The sequence below is a fragment of the Staurois parvus genome, unplaced genomic scaffold, assembly GCF_062004578.1.
Source record: "Staurois parvus isolate SC_StPar_1 unplaced genomic scaffold, SC_StPar_1.0 ptg001288l, whole genome shotgun sequence".
NCBI classification, from domain to species: Eukaryota; Metazoa; Chordata; class Amphibia; order Anura; family Ranidae; genus Staurois; species Staurois parvus.
The window spans coordinates 67,792-87,254 of NW_028319084.1; the positions used below are offsets into that span (position 1 = coordinate 67,792).

Below are 19,463 nucleotides of genomic sequence, written 5' to 3' on the forward strand. Positions count from 1 at the left end.
TTTTCACAGTTACTCCGCCCACTCCAACCACACAACCGTTACTCCGCCCACTCCAACCATTACTCCGCCCACTCCAACCGTTACTCCGCCCACTCCAACCGTTACTCCGCCCACTCTAACCACACAACAGTTACTCCGCCCACTCCAACCACACAACAGTTACTCCGCCCACTCCAACCACACAACAGTTACTCCAGCCACTCCAATCACACAACAGTTACTCCGCCCACTCCAATCACACAACAGTTACTCCGTCCACTCCAATCACACAACAGTTACTCCGTCCACTCCAATCACACAACAGTTACTCCGTCCACTCCAATCACACAACAGTTACTCCGTCCACTCCAACCACACAACAGTTACTCCATCCACTCCAATCACACAACAGTTACTCCATCCACTCCAACCACACAACAGTTACTCCATCCACTCCAATCACACAACAGTTACTCCATCCACTCCAACCACACAACAGTTACTCCATCCACTCCAATCACACAACAGTTACTCCATCCACTCCAATCACACAACAGTTACTCCGCCCACTCCAACCACACAACAGTTACTCCGCCCACTTCAACCACACAACAGTTACTCCGCCCACTCCAACCACACAACAGTTACTCCGCCCACTCCAACCACACAACAGTTACTCCAGCCACTCCAACCGCACAACACACTATATACTCCAACCACACAACAGTTACTCAAGCCACTCCAATCACACAACAGTTACTCAAGCCACGCCACCCAGTTACTCCACCCACTCCAGTTGTAGACTACTGGTGGAGGCAAGAACACTTATTTATTTCAGGTACTTATATAGTGCTGTCAATTTACACAGCGCTTTACATATATATTGTACATTCACATCAGTCCCCGCCCCTGAGGAGTGTACAATCTAAGGTCCCTAACTCACATTCATACATACACATACTAGGGACAATTTAGACAGGAGCCAACTGACCTACCAGCATGTCTTTGGAGTGTGGGAGGAAACCGGAGCACCCGGAGGAAACCCACGCAAGCACAGGGAGAATATGCAAACTCCATGCAAGAGGCGCCATGGTCGGGAATCGAACCCATGAACCATTTACTACAAGGCAGACGTGCTAACCACTAAGCTACTGTGCCGCCCACTTCACACAATTTCCCCAGAAATTGTAGCTTTTCTAGTTTTTATTATTATACAGGATTTATATATTATTATTATACAGGATTTATATATTATTATTATTAATATTATTATACAGGATTTATATATTATTATTATACAGGATTTATATATTATTATTATACAGGATTTATATTATTATTATACAGGATTTATATATTATTATTATACAGGATTTATATTATTATTATACAGGATTTATATTATTATTATACAGGATTTATATTATTATTATACAGGATTTATATAGCACCAACAGTTTGCTCCGCGCTTTACAATATAATTTAAACTTTTATTTGATTTTTAAAAACAAAAAATAACAACTCAGTTGCAAAAATATTGCACATATACATATTACCATTTACCCCAATATTAACCCCACCCCCAACAAACATTCTAATAAAATTTTTAAGTAAAACCTTTTTGTTTTTTTTTTTTATGACTTACCTTATTTTAGACCCAGAGATGTCATCGCTGGGTCTCTGTGCTTTTCTATGAAAGGCAGGCAGATCATGCCTCAGCAGGGGGCTGTACATAACTTCCTGAACACATCACAGCACCCTGCCTCAGTACTCCTCTCACAAGTGGAATAGATTCCCTCAAGAGTTGGTTGTGGCCAGCTCAGTGGATTGCTGTAGGAAAGTCCTGGATCCTTTCTTGGATACACAGAATATAACTGGATATAACATTTATAGGTAAAGTTGATCCAGGGAATATCTGATTGCCTCTCGGGGGATCAGGAAGGAATTTTTTCCCAGCAGGAGCAAATTGGATCGTGCTTTGCTGGGTTTATTGCCTTCCTCTGGATCAACTGTGGGTATAGGATTATAACTTTTTTTTTCATGGTTGAACTGGATGGACTTTTTTCAGCCAGACTAACTATGTAACACTATATAAAAGCCCTGAGCAAGCATTGGGCGGGCTCTTGGGAGGAGTTATGCAAATATTGTAACGGGCGGAGCAAACTGTTGGCACTATATAAATCCTGTATTATAATAATAATAATAAATATCAAAACGTCTTGATAGGTGGATGTCAGTCTGAAAGGAGTGGACGTTCCTAGGCAGACCACCCCCAACACAGTGGTGAGCCTCCATTATAAAGAGTTGGTTGTTACAGGTTAATGAATTAACCACTTCCCGTCCGGCCGGCACTGCAGAGTCGGGTGGCTGTTTATAAATGGCCTCCCCACCCCCTGCTTGTGCACGCTCCCTGGGAGCGCGCAGCACCGCAATCTGGTGCCCGCGGTGTCCTCCGGACACAGTAAAACACCGATCGTCGGACGGGACCTCTCTACGAGGTCCCGATCATGTGATCGCTGATTGGCCAATCAGTGATCACATGCAAAGTAGTAAGCAAGATGTCACTTGTGACATCATTGCTTACTACGTGTGAAATCTGTGAATGATCACTGAGGTCACATGGTACAGGGCTATTCACAACAGCCTTGTACCATGTGACAAGCTGTGACCAATCACAGCTCACTCAGTAGTTCTCAATGGCTGCAAGAATGCAGACAGAGAGAAAGAGAAATGATTGCTTTTATATCCTATATGGGTGTAAAAGCAATCAGTGTAAAAAAAAAAAAATCTTCATCACCCCCCACAAGTAGTACAGTGTCACCATGGTGACACTGTACTGCTAGGGTGACAGTATGTTAAAAAAAATAAATAAAAAAATAATATAAAAAAAATGTATAAAACTTATAATTTTTGGTTATCAACTAATTTGGCTTATTTTTTTTACTAAAAAGATAACAAAATACATTTTGGCCAAGATTTATGATGAAATATTATTTATTTGCAAAATTTTATAAGAAAAACACTTTTTTTCAAAATTTTTGGACTTTTTCATTTACATAGCAAAAAAAATAAAAATCCCAGCGGTGAATAAATACCACCAAAATAAAGTTTTATCTGTCTCAAAAAAATGGTAAAAAATTCATATGGGTACAGTGTTGCATGACCGCGCAATTGTCATTCAAAGTGTGATAGCACTGAAAGCTGAAAATTGCCTGGACAGGAAGGGGGGGAAAGTGTCCGGACTGGAAGTGGTTAAAGCTCATCTAAATTCCCCAAAAAATGTTATAGATTGCAGCTTACCCAATCCTTAGATGTGCTGCTTTCCTTTTCTTTTTTCAGGCTTTATTTTCACCTGGTGATCCTGACAGTAATGCACTTCATGGCCTAGGATGGCAACACTCACTGGATCTATGGGGGGGCAGCTGTTACCCTAGAACAGGACAGCACTGGTCCAGCAATTAGGGGGCATTAAAAACCAAGCTCAGCCAGTTTATTTCACACTGTATGGAGTTCTAAGGTTTAAACACGTATTCGTTGTCTGCAGGCCGACTGGGGTGACCTCACATCAGTAAGGCTCCATGCACATGGGGGGGGGGGGGGTTTTAATAATGCTGGTAATGTTAGCTGTGCAAAGTCATGTTAAAAACGTGTTTTTCAGCATAGAGTTTTTGTATGTGTTTCGCGTTTTTCGTGGTTTTTCGCATTTACGTTTTTCAGTGTTTCCCCCCCTTCCAAAACGTTTTTTTGGTCCAAAAACCCCGGTTTGCCGCAATTTACCGCATTTTTCAGCATTAGAGCGTTTTTCCAGCTAAAAAAACTCCTCTAGGCACCCACTAGTTCTGGGGTTTTTTTTTCCAGCTAAAAAATGTTGATTCCAGTCTATGTGTGCATGGACACATCGGAGAACATTGAGAAGAAGTCGGAAGTGACGAAACACGTCAGGGACGTGACGTCAGACGCAAAACCGGAAGGAGCAGCGTGGCCATCTTAGATGTGGTTCTTGAATAGGATGGACGGTTTTACCCTTTTATATGTAAAGCAGATATTACATTTTCAATTTTTATTCATTTACTCCACTGAGTCTTCTCTTCTCTGCCCTGTGAGGAGTGGGAAGGATTCCACTGCGTACTCCCTTAAGAGGAAAGCCATCTGGCATTTGGGATTGTGTGAAACGCCTGTGCAAGCTGCAAGAGGGTAATCGCATGTTATCCTAGCAGAGTGGTGGCACCAATTTGGACTAGGGCACCTTATCACTAGTTGTATATTTTGGATTTGCTGTGATTTCACCTGTTGGAGTGATCAACTCACTATATCACAAGTTGAGTTGTGTGAATTTATTTAACTTCACGCGTGGGGCATATACAGTCAGGTCCATAAATATTGGGACATCGACACAATTCTAACATTTTTGGCTCTATACACCACCACAATAGATTTGAAATGAAACAAACAAGATGTGCTTTAACTGCAGACTGTCAGCTTTAATTTGAGGGTATTTACATCCAAATCAGGTGAACGGTGTAGGAATTACAACACTTTGCATATGTGCCTCCCACTTCTTAAGGGACCAAAAGTAATGGGACAGAATAATAATCATAAATCAAACTTTCACTTTTTAATACTTGGTTGCAAATCCTTTGCAGTCAATTACAGCCTGAAGTGTGGAACGCATAGATATCACCAGACGCTGGGTTTCATCCCTGGTGATGCTCTGCCAAGCCTCTACTGCAACTGTCTTCAGTTCCTGCTTGTTCTTGGGGCATTTTCCCTTCAGTTTTGTCTTCAGCAAGTGAAATGCTCAATCGGATTCAGGTCAGGTGATTGACTTGGCCATTGCATAACATTCCACTTCTTTCCCTTAAAAAACTCTTTGGTTGCTTTTGCAGTCTGCTTTGGGTCATTGTCCATCTGCACTGTGAAGCGTCCAATGAGTTGTGAAGCATTTGGCTGAATACGAGCCGATAATATTCCCGAAACACTTCACAATTCATCCGGCTGCTTCTGTCAGCAGTCACATCATCAATAAATACAAGAGAACCAGTTCCATTGGCAGCCATACATGCCCACGCCATGACACTACCACCACCATGCTTCACTGATGAGGTGGTATGCTTAGGATCATGAGCAGTTCCTTCTCCATACTCTCCTCTTCCCATCACTCTGGTACAAGTTGATGTCGGTCTCATCTGTCCATAGGATGTTGTTCCAGAACTGTGAAGGCTTTTTTAGATGTCGTTTGGCAAACTCTAATCTGGCCTTCCTGTTTTTGAAGCTCACCAATGGTTTCCATCTTGTGGTGAACCCTCTGTATTCACTCTGGTGAAGTCTTCTCTTGATTGGTGACTTTGACACACATACACCTACCTCCTGGAGAGTGTTCTTGATCTGGCCAACTGTTGTGAAGGGTGTTTTCTTCACCAGGGAAAGAATTCTTCGGTCATCCACCACAGTTGTTTTCTGTGGTCTTCCGGGTCTTTTGGTGTTGCTGAGCTCACCGGTGCGTTCCTTCTTTTTAAGAATGTTCCAAACAGTTGTTTTGGCCACGCCTAATGTTTTTGCTATCTCTCTGATGGGTTTGTTTTGTTTTTTCAGCCTAATGATGGCTTGCTTCACTGATGGTGACAGCACTTTGGATCTCATCTTGAGAGTTGACAGCAACAGATTCCAAATGCAAATAGCACACTTGAAATGAACTCTGGACCTTTTATCTGCTCATTGTAATTGGGATAATGAGGGAATAACACACACCTGGCCATGGAACAGCTAAGAAGCCAATTGTCCCATTACTTTTGGTCCCTTAAAAAGTGGGAGGCACATATGGAAACTGTTGTAATTCCTACACCGTTCACCTGATTTGGATGTAAATACCCTCAAATTAAAGCTGACAGTCTGCAGTTAAATTACATCTTGTTTGTTTCATTTCAAATCCATTGTGGTGGTGTATAGAGCCAAAAATGTTAGAATTGTGTCGATGTCCCAATATTTATGGACCTGACTGTAGGTGGGTTCACCTCACGCACATTGTTTATAATATTGTATAATTTGAGCTATTTATATTTATAATTTTTGTTCTATTTTACAAATATATATATATTTTATTTTTTTTTGTCACGAGTGTTTTTGCATGACATCACAGATTATTATATTATTTGAAAGATAATGCACTATATTTAGTTTAATTTTTTTTAGGTATCTTGGATTGAAGTGGCGAATTGGATAGTTATCACATTTGGAAGATTGAATTGTGTGGACATTTTGTGGACTTTGCATTGTGGACATTTCTTCGGATTTATCTTGAAGATTTGGGGTAGAATTTGAGTTTTGGGGAAGGATTGCAGAAAAGGTTTATGATATTTGCACTTTCAAGGGTGAAAGATTTACTTTTCTTTGGGGATGCACAGATTTCTGATTTGACATCGGAGAACATGCTGGGGGGTTTACTGGCTGTAGAAAAAAAAAAAAAAAAAAAAAGACAAAAACCAAAAACTGCCGCTGTAAAAACATCCCGTGTGCAGGAGGACTTAGAAAATCTCTCCAATGAGGACAAAGTCCCCTTTAGTAGGGTGGAGAAGGGTTCATGTCTATGCCTTTCTGTCCTGGTGAGAACCCCTATCCTATGCTGCTGAAAAGCAGGGAGAAAAAAACCAGCCACATTGCAGTTTGTGTACGGAGTCCCATGTGTTTGTAAACAGAAGACTCTGTTCTGTGATTAGCCGCAGCCAACTGGCTGACCGACTTGTGCCGTAGCCAATCACAGCACAGATCGGCAACTCGGACACAGGCTCACGGTGTACATACATATGGCGGTGCCTGCGCTTGCTGCTCCCCCCTCACAGATTTACTGTAAGCGAGTCAGCAAGTGGTTAAGAACACCCAACTTGCACCCAGGAGCCAACATCACCCATTGGACAGGACAGGTCTGCCATCACTGACCCATGCGAGAAGCCTGCGGTTGAAGCTAGAATTCTCTGCCCCACAGGACACATGCTTCTTCCTTTCTTCTAGTCAAGGAGTCAGGGAATGGCCGGCCAGCCCAGGGTACTCTGCTTTGTCACAGCTTCTCTTTGCATTTTTGGCTGTAATCATTCATAGAACCCACCACTGAGCATGGGTTCACGTATGTGCGGTGCATCGCATGTGATTCGCACAGGAACCGCACCGCACTCCTGTACACATCACGTGATGTGTGTGCGGTGCAATCGGAGTCGTACATTTTGTATGGCTCTAATCGCACCACACCCACACCAAAAAGGTGCAGGACCCTTTTTTGGAATCGGATTGAACGGGTATTCACGCCGATCCGATTCTGCACATCGCACCGCATTTTGCGGACCGCTCTCGGGGGGGTTGTTAACATACACACCCGCAGCGGTTCGCATGAACGGGGTGCGATTGTGATGCGGTGCAGAATTGGCACCGCATCAGTGTGAACCCGGGCTGATAGAGGGAAAGCCCTGGCAGCGCCCACATTCCGGACTCAGTGATGACGACGCTTTACTTTTAAAATAGTTTATTCTCATTGGAAAATAGACATCAGCTCTGAAAACAAATCAGAAAATAAATCTAGGTGAGGTTAACAGTCTTAGATCAGAAGGACGCGGAGACGTTAGACGCTCAGTGACGGTAATACTGCGGCGGGTACAAAAATATAGATGAATGTCTCTATGGTGTCATGGCGGAGCAGGTCTCTCCCACACAGAGCAGGGTGGAGTGTCCGAGGAACGCAGGACGTGTGCAGACGGGTGTGGGCGAGATGGGCGCCGTCTGAGGACACAGAACACAAACCAAAACTGAAAAAGGATGACGGCGCCCTGCTCTGATGAAATTTCACCGGCAGAATTCCACCACCACAAAGACAAAAACATATATAGAAGGACAAGAAGAAAAAAAAAAAAGAAACAAAACCACAAGAAAACAGATGATACATCGCAGGAGGGATCGCCGGCTGTGCCAACTCTGGAGCTTGGAGGTGGGTTACTCTGAGCATCTATATAAAGAAAAGTTCGTGAACCAGAGGGGTCCTTTGGGTGGTTGTCGGAGGAGTCTTGTGGGGTGATGGGGGATTCTGGTTTTTGAAGGTTCTGCCAAACAATAGACATTCCTACCAGAATGAGGGAAGGACGGCCCCTTCAAGGCAGACAAGCGGCTTTCCGCTGTTAGGTGGAGTATATCCCACGGGTGATTGGCTCCACTGAGAGTTACTATTCCAACACAAATCCCTACACTGGGTGAGGACATCCTATCTAGTGGACCGGAAGCCACCATAACCATCAGAATGGTGGGATCCTCCTAGACTTTCCCTCAGAGGAGTCTTGTGGGGTGATGGGGGATTCTGTTTTTTGAAGGTTCTGCCAAACAATCGACAGTCCTACCAGAATGAGGGAAGGACGGCCCCTTCAAGGCAGACGAGCGGCTTTCCGCTGTTAGGTGGAGTATATCCCACGGGTGATTGGCTCCACTGAGAGTTACTATTCCAACACAAATCCCTACACTGGGTGAGGACATCCTATCTAGTGGACCAGAAGCCACCATAACCATCAAAATGGTGGGATCCTCCTAGACTTTCCCTCAAAGGAGTCTTGTGGGGTGATGGGGGATTCTAGTTTTTGAAGGTTCAGCCAAACAATCAACATTCCTACCAGAATGAGGGAAGGACAGCCTCTTCAAGGCAGACGAGCGGCTTTCCGCTGTTAGGTGGAGTATATCCCACGGGTGATTGGCTCCACTGACAGTTACTATTCCAACACAAATCCCTACACTGGGTGAGGCCACCTATCTAGTGGACCGGAAGCCACCATAACCATCAGAATGGTGGGATCCTCCTAGACTTTCCCTCAGAGGAGTCTTGTGGGGTGATGGGGGATTCTGTTTTTTGAAGGTTCTGCCAAACAATCGACAGTCCTACCAGAATGAGGGAAGGACGGCCCCTTCAAGGCAGACGAGCGGCTTTCCGCTGTTAGGTGGAGTATATCCCACGGGTGATTGGCTCCACTGAGAGTTACTATTCCAACACAAATCCCTACACTGGGTGAGGACATCCTATCCAGTGGACCAGAAGCCACCATAACCATCAGAATGGTGGGATCCTCCTAGACTTTCCCTCAAAGGAGTCTTGTGGGGTGATGGGGGATTCTAGTTTTTGAAGGTTCAGCCAAACAATCAACATTCCTACCAGAATGAGGGAAGGACGGCCTCTTCAAGGCAGACGAGCGGCTTTCCGCTGTTAGGTGGAGTATATCCCACGGGTGATTGGCTCCACCAAGTTACTAATCCAACACAAATCCCTACACTGGGTGAGGACATCCTATCTAGTGGACCAGAAGCCACCATAACCATCAGAATGGTGGGATCCTCCTAGACTTTCCCTCAGAGGAGTCTTGTGGGGTGATGGGGGATTCTGGTTTTTGAAGGTTCAGCCAAACAATAGACATTCCTACCAGAATGAGGACGGGCCTTTCAAACAGGTAGACAAGCGGCTTTCCGCTGTTAGGTGGAGTATATCCCACGGATGATTGGCTCCACTGAGGGGTTACTAATCCAACACAAATCCCTACACTGGGTGAGGACATCCTATCTAGTGGACCGCAAGCAACCATAACCATCAGAATGGTGGGATCCTCCTAGACTTCTCCTTACGGCACCATCCCATCCATCTAAACATTGCAATATACTACCTTCTCTCTCCTCCTGTGAAAAGGGAAAAAAAAAAGAGGGGAGTCCAAAGCAGAACTTTCAGGCTCCATTCACACGTGGGCAACTCCAAAGTCCCACAATTCCATTGTACCACTTTGGAGGCGACTCGGGTCCAGAGAGTTTAAAGTCGCACTCAAAGTAACGCAGGCACCTTTTCTAAATCTCTGCGACTTAGATCGCACCAATCTGAACGGGCGGCATTGAAAAGAATGGGCTGGCACATCATTCTGACAACTTGGTGCATGATTCAAGTTCCCAAAATGGCGTAAAGGATCGACGCGTTTCGCAGTAGCATTTGCTTCTTCAGCATCCATGCCTTGTGGATGGAACCAATATGTCTCTAACGATACAGGTGTACCTCGGTTTACGAATTTAATGCGTTCTGCGCAGGGGCAGACTAACAACTCATGGGGCCCCTGGGCAATAGGGGATCATGGGGCCCCTGTGTCCTTGCCCAAACTCAATAAAAACTATGAAAAAGGTACCAGGGACATCTCATGGGGCCCCCTACTGACCCCGGGCCCTCGGGCAGTGCCCGAGTTTCCAAATGGTTAGTCCGCCCCTGGTTCTGTGGGACTTTTCGTATTGTGAAAAATATGTAAACCATAACGCAGTTTCAAATAGATATGCACTGAACACCAATTAATCCGTTCCGGAGGTCAAAAAAAAAGTTTAAAAAAAGTCTTATCTGTTCAAAACTCTTTATACTGTAAAGTGCAATTTAAAGGCATAAATACTGTACAGGGATATGATTAATTAATTCGTAAATGCACTGAAAACCAATTGATTCATTCCGGAGGTCAGAAAAATCAAAAAAAGTATTTTATCTGTTAAAAACTCTTCATAAAGTGCACTTTAAAGGCATAAATACCGTACAGGGACATGATTACAAAAAAATTAGTAAATGCATTGAAAACCAATTAATTCATTCCGGATGTAAAAGTCAAAAAAAGTTTTATCTGTTAAAAACTCTAAAGTGCACTTTAAAGGCATAAAAGGGACATGATTAAAAAAATAAATTTGTAAATGCATTGAAAACCAATTAATCCGGTCAGAAAAAAGTAAAAAAAAAAAAGAAGTATTTTATCTGTCCAAAATGTTTTATAAAGTGCACTTTAAAGGCATAAATACTGTACAGGGTCATGATTAAAAAAAAATTCATAAATGCATTGAAAACCAATTCATCCGTTCCGCATGAATTGGTTTTTATGAATCCAGAGAAAAGTAAAAAAAAAAAAAGTATTTTATCTGTTCAAAACTCTTTATAAAGTGCTCTTTAAAGGTATAAACCCTGTACAGGGACATGATTAACAATTAATTCGTAAATGCATTGAAAACCGATTAATCCATTCCGGAGGTCAGGAAAAAAAAAAAAAGGCTTTTATCAGTTCAAAACTCTTTATAAAGTGCACTTTAAAGGCATAAATACTGTCCAGGGACATGATTAAAAAAAAATTTGTAAATGCATTGAAAACCAATTAATCCATTCCGGAGGTCAGAAAAGTAAAAAAAAGTATTTTATCTGTTAAAAACTCTTTATAAAGTGCACTTTAAAGGCATAAAAGGGACATATTAAAAAAAAAATTGTAAATGCACTGAAAGCCAATTAATCCGTTCCGGATGAATTGGTTTTTATGAATCCGGAAAAAAGTAAAAAAAAAAAAAAAAAAAAAAGTCTTATCTGTTCAAAACTCTTTATAAAGTGCACTTTAAAGGCATAAAAGGGACATGATTAAAAAAAAAAAAAATTGTAAATGCATTGAAAGCCAATTAATCTGTTCCGGAGGTCAGAAAAAAGTCAAAAAAAGTTTTATCTGTTAAACACTCTTTATAAAGTGCACTTTAAAGGCATAAATACTGTACAGGGACATGATTAAAAAAAAATAGTAAATGCACTGAAAACCAATTAATCTGTTTGTATTGCAAAAAAAATTTGTAAACTGCGCCATTATTTTCAATAGATTTTCATTTGTAAACCGACAATTATGTAAACCGAGGTGCGCCTGTATAACAAAAATACAACCACCATCATGGAAGAGATTTATCACAACAACATGATTTTTTTGTAAACATTTTATTTTGATAAATCTCTTTTCCATGCTCTTTGTTGATGTATTTTTGTTATATTCTGGGGTGTACACACTACGAGAAAATCATCACGAAAAATTCCGCACGAGGCGCGATTGGTTGATTTTGGTGTGGGTGTGTACAACACAACTTTCGACATCCGATTCAGACTTTCCCAACGAAGGGACAAACTCCAAAATTGTTCTCATTCTTGAACAGAACGAACGATTTTTGTTTAATGTGTACTGTTTTCATGTGAGAAAAATCGGCTATGAAAGACTGCGCCTGATCAGAAACAAGAAAAAAAAAATTTTGTACGAGAATTTTCGTACAATAAGCACCATCCTCGGTGTCGACTTGCTGTGAAACATCGAGGAAAACCGTATCGTTCGTCCAATTTCCTTCTAGGCTTTAGAGATAACTTGGTTGCATCCAAAAGGTGTGAATTCTGAAGAAGCGAATTTTACTGTGAAACGCGTTGATCCATTACGCCATTTTGGAAACTTAGTTCTTGCACCAAGTTATCAATCTATGAGGCGGTCTTGACTACTGTGCGATTTTTATCATGTTATAATATAGATCTGTAGGATGTTTTTATGACATTTGTAATGTGTATCCTCCATGTGGCACACAAAGTCCTCCCTCCGACTCCCCCTTTTTGCTCCTTTACATGAGGAGAGAGAGGGAAGTCTGTCGCAATTCTAAATAATTTCTTCTCTGAGCTCCACACTGGCAGGAACCCTCAGCACCATACATGAAAAGGGCTGAACGTGGGGCTCATTCACATGGCCAATACATGCACCATACAGCCGGCTGGGATCCAAGGTATTCCAATCGGTGGGGGGCTCCTCTGCCTGTAGAGCTGAATGACAACCTGCGAGGAGCCCAGCCGCTGTAAACCAATGATGGGGCACTATTCCTCCCACTGACACCAATGATGGGGCACTATTCCTCCCACTGACACCAATGATGGGGCACTATTCCTTCCACTGACACCAATGATGGGGCACTATTCGTCCCACTGATACCAATGATGGGGCACTATTCCCCCCCACTGATACCAATGATGGGGCACTATTCCTTCCACTGATACCAATGATGGGGCACTATTCCTCCCACTGACACCAATGATGGAGTACTATTCCTCCCACTGACACCAATGATGGGGCACTATTCCTCCCAATGATACCAATGATGGGGCACTATTCCTCCCACTGACACCAATGATGGGGCACTATTCCTCCCACTGACACCAATGATGGGGCACTATTCCTCCCACTGACACCAATGATGGGGCACTATTCCTTCCACTGACACCAATGATGGGGCACTATTCCTTCCACTGACACCAATGATGGAGTACTATTCCTCCCACTGACACCAATGATGGGGCACTATTCCTCCCAATGATACCAATGATGGGGCACTATTCCTCCCACTGACACCAATGATGGGGCACTATTCATCCCACTGATAGCAATGATGGGGCACTATTCCTCCCACTTATACCAATGATGGGGCACTATTCCTCCCACTGATACCAATGATGGGGCACTATTCCTCCCACTGACACCAATGATGGGGCACTATTCCTCCCACTGACACCAATGATAGGGCACTATTCCTCCCAATGATAGGGCACTATTCCTCCCACTGACACCAATGATGGGGCACTATTCCTCCCACTGACACCAATGATGGGGCAATATTCCTCCCACTGATACCAATGATGGGTCACTATTCCTCCCACTGACACCAATAATGGGGCACTATTCCTCCCACTGACACCAGTGATGGGGCACTATTCCTCCCACTGACACCAATGATGGGGTACTATTCGTCCCACTGACACCAATGATGGGGTACTATTCCTCCCACTGATACCAATGATGGGGTACTATTCCTTCCACTGATACCAATGATGGGGCACTATTCCTCCCACTGACACCAATGATGGGGCACTATTCCTCCCACTGACACCAATGATGGGGCACTATTCCTCCCACTGATAGCAATGATGGGGCACTATTCCTCCCACTGATACCAATGATGGGGCACTATTCCTCCCACTGATACCAATGATGGGGCACTATTCCTCCCACTGACACCAATGATGGGGCACTATTCCTTCCACTGACACCAATGATGGGGCACTATTCCTCCCACTGACACCAATGATGGGGCACTATTCCTTCCACTGACACCAATGATGGGGCACTATTCCTTCCACTGACAACAATGATGGGGCAGTATTCCTTCCACTGACACCAATGATGGCGTTCTATTCCTCCCACTGACACCAATGATAGGGCACTATTCCTCCCAATGATAGGGCACTATTCCTCCCACTGACACCAATGATGGGGCACTATTCCTCCCACTGATACCAATGATGGGGCACTATTCCTCCCACTGACACCAATGATGGGGCACTATTCCTCCCACTGACACCAATGATAGGGCACTATTCCTCCCAATGATAGGGCACTATTCCTCCCACTGACACCAATGATGGGGCACTATTCCTCCCACTGATACCAATGATGGGGCACTATTCCTCCCACTGACACCAATGATGGGGCACTATTCCTCCCACTGACACCAATGATGGGGCACTACTCCTACTAACCATCAACCCTGAGGCCATGTTTATTCTCACTGATGCTGGGGCCAGGACATTTTCTATCCTCAATGGCCCTAATCCGGCCCTCCTAAAGTCTGAAGGACCGTATACTAGCCCTTTGTTTGAATAGTTTGGAGACCCCTGGTCTATACATGTGCTTGCAGCTCCAGGGACTCCCTTCAGTTTGGGACATATGCCTGCCCCTGGATGTAGAGAGATTGTGCCCCTGACTGCAGATAACCTACGCTGCCGTCAGCCTGTCATTCAAATGTCCAGGCCGAGCAACCACTGCATATCACATGTGGGATGCTGGCTACACGTGTCCGCAGTATACCTGTCATAGGAGTCGGCAGGAGAGCATTTATTGCCCGTGTGAAGGAGGCCTAAGGACTGGCCGTGTTACCCACTTTGCTTCTTTTTGTAATGTGCTGAAGAAGCGGGACAACATGACTGCACTGAACCATTTTTAATACACAAGATCTAGTACGTCTATCTGGTGATTTATGCAGATAGACATCAGGAATTACAGCTGATTGGTCCCCTTCCCCATCCCAAAACCATGCAGGGTCACAGAGCTTCTCCCCGTTTCCTAATGCGTCCTGGTCACGGGATCCGTACTCAGGATGAGATCAAAGTGAAGGGTAATGCACTGCCCATTTGCCTCATCAGCTCCTCACCTTGCCACCCCAGAGCACCCGTCCATCTCCAGGGTCCCTTCGGACTATGGGGTAGAACCACCTAACAGGCCTAGGCAGAGGAGAACCCTGTGTGGAGGGCCCTGCCTTCCTAGGACACCTCAGAGGGAACCCACCTCCAGTAGTGCACACATGAAATGGATGTAGACACACAGATGACCAGAACAAGCCCAGAAGGGTGACGACGCTCTAGGCCTGATCTTCTGCATATACCGTAAGGCGAGGATGTGGCCCGTGTACACGGAGCTCCACCTCTAGTTCAGTAAGTTCCCCTGTTCCTGCGCCCGTGTCAGGCTGTCCTTGCGGTGCAGGTGATGTACGCCCATCCTTTTTGGGCTGCGGTGTGGGCGGCCGCTCGGAGGTTTCTCCAAAAATGTCTCTGGCTCTGGTTCTAAGTGGATCTCCTGGACCTCGTCTTCTAATTCTTGTTCCTCCTCTATGTCCTCAGAGATGACCGGTGGGTCCTCAATGTCCTCCTCTTCCTCCATCCCCCCGGAGAGAAGGTCCTGAGCCTCCTCCCTGGAGAAGTCCTTGCCATACTCGTTGGGCAGATAACCCCTCTTTGTACCGGAGCTCTCCACATCCAAACTGGACTCCCGGCTGCTGAGCCAGCTGTTACCAGAGGACTCGCGCTCGGAGAAAGCTTGAGCCGCTAGGCTCAGTTCCTGCATAGAGCGACTGAATCTCTGCTGTAACTCCAGGGCGGTGTCCCGGCTGAAGGACGTGCGATGGGCCAATGACCCATCTGTGCTAGGGGCCGATTTATCCACAAACATCCTCTGCCAGTTGGCCAACATGTCCTCCTCAGAGCTGGCAGAACTCGGCGCAGCACTGCTTAGCGGGGAGCGTGCAGGGTTATCAGCGCTCCGTGCACGCTGCGGGTAGCTGCCTGAAGATGCCGGGCTGTTGGGTACGGTACGATGCCTGTCTGGACTCCCGTTCTCACCTTGTACTAGGCTGAGGGAGATGGCTTGCCGAGTGGCATAGGTACAGTTGGGTAGTGGACTGTTCTTGGGGATTCGAACTTTCTCATCCGAGAACTCTATTACCTTACGGCCTGGATACATGGGGTGCGGGGGTGGAGGGGTGGGGTAGGGACTCAATTTTTCAAAAGTTGCAGCATCTTCGCCGCCGCTGTCCACGCTCCCTTGTTTCTGCAGGACGCCATTTTGCTGCTGACCAGAACCACTCATATCAACATGGACAAAGACATCCTCGGCTGTAGGACCGCTACCACTGCTGGATGTGGCCGAATTCAGAATAAGTGACTCCGGTTTCTCCAAAACACGTGCAATGACAGAAGTGGGCACCACATCGGATTGTGACAGGACCGGCGGAGGGGTATCTTGTCCCGACCCAGGGGGGGAAGCCGTGCTTTGCAGATGTTTGTTGACCATGTCCTGAAGCTTGTACGGCAACTGTGGGAGACACAGACCAGGAATAACACACCTATACACTGATCAATGTTGCACCCCCAATTCATGGCTGGAACCACCTCACCACAATCCCCTCACCATACATGCCTTACAACTTAAAGCGGAGCTCCAGTCGTTTGTGTGTTTATTAAAAGGTCCGCAGCTACAAAAACTGGATCTGCTGACTGTTAATAAACACACACTCACCTGTACCAGGTTCCAGCGATGTACTCACCCGCACCGTCCCTTCTCTCCTTGGTGTAGGCATCTCAACTGTGGGCACCCGGCTGTGACAGCTTGCAGTCTCACAGCCGAGTGCCCGCTGCACATGCGCTAGTCGCACTGCCCCTCCTGAATGGTCTGGTAGTCTTCTGGGACCTGTCACATGTCACAGAGGGGGGGAGAACCTGTCAAAACTAGGTACCTGCTCCCCTCCAAAAAAATTGAGGAAGGGAGGAGTGCTTAAAGTGGAACTTCCACTTTTGGGTGGAGCTCTGCTTTAACCCTGTCATAATCCACTCACCATACATGCCATCAAAAGCCTAATCCCATCTGTATAGGGTGATGGGGCCACTCCAAGCTGGAGCTAGATAATCACTTCACCGGTATGGAGGGGGAGCAGTGTCCACACAGTCTTGCAAGATTGGTGTGGGGAAGGATGCTGGAGCGACGGCTGAGGCCATCTTTATACAGGACTCCATGAGTGGCTAAAGCGGCGTACTTCCTCACAACAGCCTAATCCCACTACAATCCTCTCACCATACCTACAGCCCAACCCTACACCAACCTCTCACCATACATACCTACAAGTCCAACCCTACACCAACCTCTCACCATACATACCTACAGCCCAACCCTACACCAACCTCTCACCATACATACCTACAGCTCAAGCCTACACTAACCTTTCATCATACATACCTACAGCCCAACCCTACGCCAACCTATCACCATACATACCTACAGTCCAACCCTACACCAACCTCTCACCATACATACCTACAGCCCAACCCTACACCAACCTCTTATCATACATACTGTACCTACAGCCCAACGCTACACCATCCTCTTGCCATACATACCTACAGCTCAAGCCTACACCAACCTCTCACCATACATATCTACAGTCCAACCCTACAACAACCTCTCACCATACATACCTACAGCCCAACCCTACACCAACCTCTCACCATACATACCTACAGCCCAACCCTACACCAACCTCTCACCATACATACCTACAGCCCAACCCTACACCAACCTCTCACCATACATACCTACAGTCCAACCCTACGCCAACCTCTCACCATACATACCTACAGCCCAACCCTACACCAACCTCTCACCATACATACCTACAGTCCAACCCTACGCCAACCTCTCACCATACATACCTGCAGCCCAACCCTACGCCAACCTCTCACCATTACATACCTACAGCCCAACCCTACACCAACCTCTCACCATACATACCTACAGTCCAACCCCCACCACAATCCCCTGTACACAGTGGATAAAGGACGTACTTACATCTGCAAATTTGTGGTTTCTGAAATGAGATTTGTTGCACTTGAGCAGCTGAACAGCGAGGTTACAGTCCTGACGATATCGCTCCTGGAACAGAGAGGACACATCTAAGTATATATACAGAGAAACCTCGTGTCCCTTTTACGGACCTAAAGCCACGGTCAAGGATACGTTAGAGGAGGGTTATTATTCACCTGAAACGTAGGCATTTAAAGTCCCCTTAACCCTTTTGATGCCAAAGCTGTTTTTGCTAATTTTTTTGCAGACATGTAAAAAAAATCAATTTAGGCCTGAAGATGACATAAAATCCCCAAAACATTATATATAATCTGAAAGCAGAAACCCTAGAGCAGGGGTCTCCAAACTGCGGCCCGTGGGCCGGATGTGGCCTTTTGCTTGCCTTTATCCGGCCCTTGGGGCACTCCACTGATACGAGGCACTATCCCTTCCACTGACACCAAAGACAGGGCACTATTTCTCCCACTGACACCAAAGACAGGGCACTATTTCTCCCACTGACACCAAAGACAGGGCACTATTCCTACCACTGACACCAAAGACGGCACTATTCCTCCCACTGACACCAATGATGGGGCGCTATTCCTCCCACTGACACCAATGATGGGGCACTATTCCTCCCACTGACACCAAAGACAGGGCACTATTCCTCCCACTGACACCAAAGACAGGGCACTATTTCTCCCACTGACACCAAAGACAGGGCACTATTTCTCCCACTGAAACCAAAGACAGGGCACTATTCCTACCACTGAAACCAAAAATAAGGCACTATTCCTCCCACTGACAACAATGATGGGGCACTATTCCTCCCACTGACAACAATGATGGGGCACTATTCCTCCCACTGACACCAATGATGGGGCACTATTCCTCCCACTGACACCAATGATGGGGCACTATTCCTCCCACTGACACCAATGATGGGGCACTATTCCTCCCACTGACACCAATGATGGGGCACTATTCCTCCCACTGACACCAATGATGGGACACTATTCCTCCCACTGACACCAATGATGGGACACTATTCCTCCCACTGACACCAATGATGGGACACTATTCCTCCCACTCACATCAATTATGGGGCATTATTCCTCCCACTGACACCAATGATGGGACACTATTCCTCCCACTCACATCAATTATGGGGCATTATTCCTCCCCCTGACACCAATGATGGGACACTATTCCTCCCACTCACATCAATTATGGGGCACTATTCCTCCTACTGATACCAATGATGGGGCACTATTCCTCCCACTGACACCAATGATGGGGCACTATTCCTCCCACTGACACCAATGATGGGGCACTATTCCTCCCACTGACACCAATGATGGGGCACTATTCCTCCCACTGACAACAATTATGGGACACTATTCCTCCCACTGACACCAATGATGGGACACTATTCCTCCCACTCACATCAATTATGGGGCATTA

At 45.6% G+C, this 19,463-nt stretch overlaps 1 protein-coding gene and 1 long non-coding RNA gene across 2 annotated transcripts in view; both read right to left on the bottom strand.

The window, feature by feature from the left end:
- Positions 1-7,472: 7,472 nt before the first annotated feature.
- Positions 7,473-11,331, bottom strand: LOC149437422 (uncharacterized). Its single transcript, XR_016308140.1, has 2 exons — positions 8,752-11,331; positions 7,473-8,485 (listed from the first exon to the last, which is right to left on the bottom strand). It is a non-coding gene; the product is annotated as an uncharacterized LOC149437422 (long non-coding RNA).
- A 3,482-nt stretch (positions 11,332-14,813) lies between these two features.
- TJAP1 (tight junction associated protein 1) overlaps positions 14,814-19,463 on the bottom strand; it is a 60,364-nt gene continuing 55,714 nt past the window's right edge. The window contains exons 9-10 of the mRNA XM_089660913.1: positions 18,003-18,086; positions 14,814-16,475 (exon numbers count right to left, since the gene is read on the bottom strand). Coding sequence (XP_089517039.1) covers positions 15,312-16,475; positions 18,003-18,086 — 1,248 coding nt within the window. The 3' untranslated portion in view covers positions 14,814-15,311. The remainder of the gene's footprint in view (positions 16,476-18,002; positions 18,087-19,463) is intronic.